This window comes from Solanum lycopersicum, chromosome 5, assembly GCF_036512215.1.
Source record: "Solanum lycopersicum chromosome 5, SLM_r2.1".
Lineage (NCBI taxonomy): Eukaryota > Viridiplantae > Streptophyta > Magnoliopsida > Solanales > Solanaceae > Solanum > Solanum lycopersicum.
The window spans coordinates 2,711,134-2,717,078 of NC_090804.1; the positions used below are offsets into that span (position 1 = coordinate 2,711,134).

At 33.1% G+C, this 5,945-nt stretch overlaps 1 protein-coding gene across 2 annotated transcripts; it reads left to right on the forward strand.

Moving 5' to 3' along the window:
• Positions 1 to 919: 919 nt before the first annotated feature.
• Positions 920 to 5,274, forward strand: LOC100736476 (mitogen-activated protein kinase 15). Of its 2 annotated transcripts, none has more exons than XM_019213761.3 (12): positions 920 to 993; positions 1,439 to 1,498; positions 2,147 to 2,555; positions 2,645 to 2,772; positions 3,084 to 3,143; positions 3,267 to 3,416; positions 3,510 to 3,665; positions 3,743 to 3,880; positions 3,969 to 4,042; positions 4,340 to 4,432; positions 4,530 to 4,788; positions 4,964 to 5,274. In XM_019213761.3, exons 2-12 carry the CDS (start codon positions 1,496 to 1,498, stop codon positions 5,033 to 5,035), a joined length of 1,542 nt encoding a protein of 513 aa, XP_019069306.1. In that variant the 5' UTR covers positions 920 to 993; positions 1,439 to 1,495; the 3' UTR covers positions 5,036 to 5,274. The 2 variants fall into 2 exon arrangements, with proteins under 2 accessions (XP_019069306.1, XP_010320705.1); XM_010322403.4 differs by lacking the exon at positions 920 to 993 and adding an exon at positions 1,231 to 1,367.
• Positions 5,275 to 5,945: the final 671 nt, after the last annotated feature.

Below are 5,945 nucleotides of genomic sequence, written 5' to 3' on the forward strand. Positions count from 1 at the left end.
AAAGGAGACATGTGTGTTTTGTGTTGTTCGTCAAATTCTAGCAAGATGAAGAAATATAAGAAAAATTGAATGAAACAATGTAATATAATATAATAATCTTTCTCTACTTATGACTTTTTTTAATTAAACATTTCTGTTATTATCATTAGATAAATTGGAATATATTAATTTCGTTACAAATATCATTTTAACTATATAATATTATTTTTTTAAAAAAAACACACATGAAAAATATAATAGAGTACATCAAATTAAAAATGTTGTTAAACAATTTTTTTTTTTAATTTAAGTTATAAATGAGAGTAAAAGACAATTTCCTTAAAGTTCGAGGTCAACCCTATCTATCATTATTTTTTTCTAAATAAATCAAAAGGTATTACACGTTATTTGTGGTTGGCATAGTAAATAATTAACCACTAGTTGTTAGATTAATATAACTAACTAATTAGTTCATCTTCAATAATTATAGGATATCTCATCTACGTTATCAACTTATCGAGTATGAAGTTATAATATTTTTCAATAATAATTTGTAAGTTTGGAATGACGTGTTTTGAATTTTTCAAAAAATATATATTTGGCTTATAAAATTTGTATATTAAACAACCAATTTGTCAACTAAATATATTGTCCTTGGCCGTACCAAAAATAAATGTATTCGTAGAGTTAGGTATATAAAATAAATGTACATCTTATGTCGATAATGCTTACTCATGTAACTATAACTTTATCTGTTTCAAAATAAGTGTGGTGTTAATAAAAACAATATTTATCTTAATAGTGTTTGATTCTTTGAGAAAAATAAAATAAAAATAATTAACGTAATAAATTATGCCTTATATTTTTTATTAATAAACGTAAAATAAGCTAAAACGAAACAACATCCTCAAGAATAGGTAAAATGTTTGGCTGTTATCAGTTTGTCCTAACTGCCTAAAGCCTTTAAAGTTTTCACTGAAAAAAATTCTCACTACTTACCTCACTTTGCAAAAGGTCTGCTCTTCTCACAATTCTTCATAACTTCCTTACACATTCTATTTTCATATTTTATGGATTCAAAAATCATTTCTTCGAATAATATTGATTGAAATTATATCTGAATCATCTTTCTCGCGGTAGCTCGATTCTACTTTATTATTATTGTTTGGATAAAAGCTTGTTTGTGGGAGAACATTGTGATATGGACAAGTAAAGCTGACATATTCTAAAATTGCCTATTTTTTTAAAAGAAAAAAATTATTTAGACGTGCTACACTTTCTTGAAGGTATAAATATTAAGTCTTACCAGAAAATGTGGAGAGAAGAAGACATATTATTATTATTATCATTATCATCTAAAAGTTGTTTTCCCTGACCATAATTCAGAGGTACAAACTTTAATTTTGATTTTTCTCAAACTTTCATTGTTCTTATTTTTAACTTTTTTGACATATTGTAGGTCTTGGATTTGATATTAATCAGGTGCATCTTAAATTGAAGTATAAATACTAAAAAAATGGTAACTTTACTTTTTTTTTCCTTTTAATTACTGCATTTATTTGCTTGAGTCGAGGGTTTTTGGTAACAGTCTTTCTAGTAGTAAAGTCTGCATACAGACGCCACTTTGTGAGATTTCATTGGATATGTTGTTGTAAACAATTTAGTCAATCTCATGTGTAATGGTGTTTCTCTAATTGTTGTTCACTCTGTTTAGTTTTAGCTGTTGAATTTGTGATTGCAACTTTTTGTTTCTTAGTATTTTTCTGTCTTTGTTAAACTATGAATGTTTATCAATTTTTCATTGCTAGTGTTAGAGTGGGCTAAAGTTCCACATTGGTTGAGGAATGTATCGATGGTTTGCTTATATAGTCTTGGACAATCCTCTTCTCACGAGCCGGGTAATGTCCCATATTGGTTGGAGATTGCATTGATGGTCTCAGTGGCGTAGCCACATAGTGATAATTGGACATTCTTCGTCGGAAAAAAATTATATGTATACAAGTAAAATAATATAGGAAATGATTAAATAACATATTTTGGACACCCTTTAACATAACAAATTGTTATTTCTGGACAACCTTTAAGAAATTCCTGGTTCCGACACTGGATGATCTGCTTATATGGACTTGGGCACGTACAGTTCTAATAATGTCTTTTAATGTCTCAGACAATGCCTTTCAAGGAATTTTTCACTGAATATGGCGAAGCACATCAATATGAAATCCAAGAGGTTGTTGGAAAGGGGAGCTACGGTGTTGTTGCATCAGCGGTTGATACTCATACAGGAAAGAAGGTAGCGATAAAGAAGATCAACAATGTTTTTGAACATGTCTCGGAAGCCACTCGTATTCTTAGAGAAATAAAGCTCCTAAGGTTGCTTCGACATCCAGACATTGTTGAAATAAAACATATTCTGTTACCTCCATGTCCAAGAGAATTCAAGGATATATATGTTGTTTTCGAGTTGATGGAGTGTGACCTTCAGCATGTCATTAAGGCTAACGGCAGTCTCTCGCCTGCACATTATCAATTCTTCTTGTATCAGCTTCTTCGAGGCTTAAAATATATGCACACAGGTAGCTGTTCCTCATTTTTCTCTCTGTTATTCAAGTTAGATTTCTCTTTTGCATATTTTGACTTATTCTCTCATTTATTGATTCAACAGCAAACGTGTTCCATCGAGATTTGAAGCCAAAGAACATTTTAGCAAATGCAGATTGCAAGCTGAAACTTTGTGATTTTGGGCTTGCTCGGGCAGCATTTGGCGATACACCATTTGCTATTTTCTGGACTGTATGAAGCATTTCTTTATTTGAACTTTTCCCGATATGTCTGAACCATAATATCCAGCCAAAAGGTCTCAAAATGTCAAGTTATTACTCCTCTTTCAAGCTATGTTGCTCGGACTCTTCAAATATGTTGACGAGTACATGTTAGATCCTCCAGAAGTAGTGTATTTTTGGAGAATCCGAGCAGCATACCTTTCAATAACCTCATATACTTCTCTTCGTTTCATAATCTATCCCTTCTTTTTCTAGAATTATATCTAAACGCGATTTTTGATTTATTCCAAGTAAGATTCTTAACTTCATTGCTCTGTATAGGACTATGTGGCAACTCGTTGGTACCGTGCTCCTGAACTTTGTGGTTCGTTTTACTCCAAAGTAAGTAACTTGCATTCTTATATACTTCTGTTTTTTATTGGTAACACTTCTCAAGTTCATTCGATTTTTCATGTGATCTTTCAAGAATTTTGCATCATTTCTAAAACAATCTACTTATTGCAGTACACCCCGGCAGTTGATATGTGGAGTATAGGATGTATATTTGCAGAAATGCTTACAAAGCAGCCATTGTTTCCGGGGGATGATGTCGTCCACCAATTGGATTTGATTACTGATTTGCTTGGTTCTCCATCCACTGAAGTTATTTCAAGGGTTTGTCCTTCCCTTTTCTCAGTTGAAGTCGATAAGTTAGTTATGTATAACGAATAGCCAAATAAGTCTGATCCATTTTCCCCATATGTGTAGATTAAAAATGACAAAGCAAGAATACATTTAAGCAGCATGACGAAGAAAGCTCCTGTTCCTCTCTCTCAAAAATTTCCGGATATAGATCCGTTAGCTCTAAAATTACTTGAGAGTTTGATTGCTTTTGACCCCAAAGATCGCCCGTCTGCAGAAGAGGTAGGACTTAGAAAACATATTACAGTTGTTGCAGTTTGTGATGCAAGGTTTATTCCATTCATGTTGTACTAATACAGGCACTAGCACATCCGTACTTCCGTGGTTTAGCAAACATTGAGAATGAACCATCTGCTCGGCCTATTTCAAAATCTGAATTCGACTTTGAAAGAAGGAAACTATCAAAAGAGGATATTACAGAACTCATCTACCGGGAGGTATGAGTTGTCGATCATTCTTATCTTTCGTGGACATTCATTTTGTTCTGCCTCCGTTGTGCTACAACATTGATGTTTCCCTGGACAGATTTTAGAGTACCACCCTCAGATGTTGCAGGAGTATCTTCAAGGCACTGAACATACTAGCTTTTTGTACCCAAGGTACTGTCAATAGTTCTCTTTATGCATCCACTTGTGTGTTGCAACTACATCCCGCGCCCATACTTGAAGCAGTGTTCTTCCACTCAGTTTCAATCTGTGTCATATCTGTCATCTGGTCATGTATTAGTAGAAATTGTTGTAATGGATCAAAATGAGCTTCGAGAATATTTCCAAAATGTATCACTCGAATTGACACATAATATATATACGCGTCTTCCATCAGGAGTTTGAGAATATTTCTCTCGATCGTTCTGAAGTCTTCCCAATATACTAACATGAATTTTGATCTGCATTTAGTGGTGTTGATTGCTTTAAGGAGCAATTCGACTTACTTGAGGGAGATGGAAGAAATATTACGCACCATCCAAGGCGATATACCTCTTTGCCCAGGTTAGTTAACCCTGATATATGTTATTGCTTACATATAAGAGTAGTGTGAGATAAAGTTTGCTTACTCTCAAATAAACTCATCATTTTTTTTCGACAGAGAGCGTGTCTATGTTTCAATAGATGAGGAAACTGATCAACATGATGATTACGAAAGACATGTTGAAACAGTTGTTGCTCATAATCGACTTCCAAGCCAGAGAGGATCAGACGAGATCAACAGAGCTGATTCTAGTAATGAAAATGAAGGTCATAGCCAGAATGAGCTTAGTCCAACAAGCAACACAGCGCGTTGCTTAATAAGAAGTGCTAGCATTAGCTTTTCCAAGTGCATTGGGGCAGTGTGGGATGACTGTGAGGTAAGTAAGTTCGTTCTTCTCATATGTCACATTTTAATCTTTCGAAAACAACTCACTCACAAAAGAAAGAAACACTTCTCTATTGTTCGTGTTTTCTTCTTAACTCTGCATTTCTCTCCTCAGAATACAACTTACAAACGATATGTTCTCTTCTTAACTCTGCATTTCTCCTCAGGATACAACTTACAAACGATATGATAATGGGATTAGTAGATCGTCAAAGGAGCCAGCAACGTTGTATGCTTAACTTCTTTCTTCTGGCGCGGATGAGCTACTGATAGATTTCTGATTAGTAACACTTGCTAGAATGTAACAGTTTAGCTACTAAGAGGTCCAAGACCTAGCCATTTTCGTCTGTATGGCGTTCTAGATTAGTTTTATATGCTTCGATAGCTTCATCGAACACAATGAATGAGAAGAGTTCAATTTTACTACCTTTTGCAACTGTTTTCATGTATATAATCTACTCTATTTTGCTCTCCTAAAGATTTGGTAATTGTTCTTTGTCAAAATCTTACTTTTATTTGAAAACGATCTCTTTCTTTCTTTGTTTTGTTTTTCAAAAGTTTGGTTCGGTGTCCAGTTTAACGATTTCGAAACTATGCTGGACGGAAGATCCAACTTTTATTGATTTTTTATAAAAAATAATAATAATATATACATGGACATTTTAAATAGCAATTAAATCATTCATGAACAAATCAAAGTAGCAACAAATTTACAGTTCAAATAGTTATCTTCAAATATTAATTCTCAAGAAGAGCTCATATGTATTTTTATTGATGTATGTCATGTAAAAGGACCCGTCTTTGATTTTCCTCGATTCTTGACAAAAAATAAATATGGTCTTTTAAGCATAATATAAGTGTTCCATGATGAGATACACATGCACTTAACATAGTTTTAAATTTATAAGTGGTTTATACTTTGATTTTATCCTCATTTTATTCTTGATTCACGTTAAAAACTCGTTCTAACAACATCAAATCAAATCGAAATTGAAATGTTCGATATTGGATATCCACATTTTCAAAACCTAAAATAGAACGACCCATGCATTTTAGCCCAAACTCCAAAAGCCCAGCCCAACAGTATTCTCTATAAATAAAACAAAAACACAATTAGGGTTTCTTCATTAGCAGATGCAAGCTAAACAC

Excerpts from the sequence above, each read along its gene's own strand:
- LOC100736476 (XM_019213761.3), top strand. Across the intron at positions 3,417-3,509 it reads CCACTGAAGTTATTTCAAGG|ATTAAAAATGACAAAGCAAG; the intron begins GTTTGTCCTTCC and ends CCATATGTGTAG. Across the intron at positions 3,881-3,968 it reads CAGAACTCATCTACCGGGAG|ATTTTAGAGTACCACCCTCA; the intron begins GTATGAGTTGTC and ends TTCCCTGGACAG.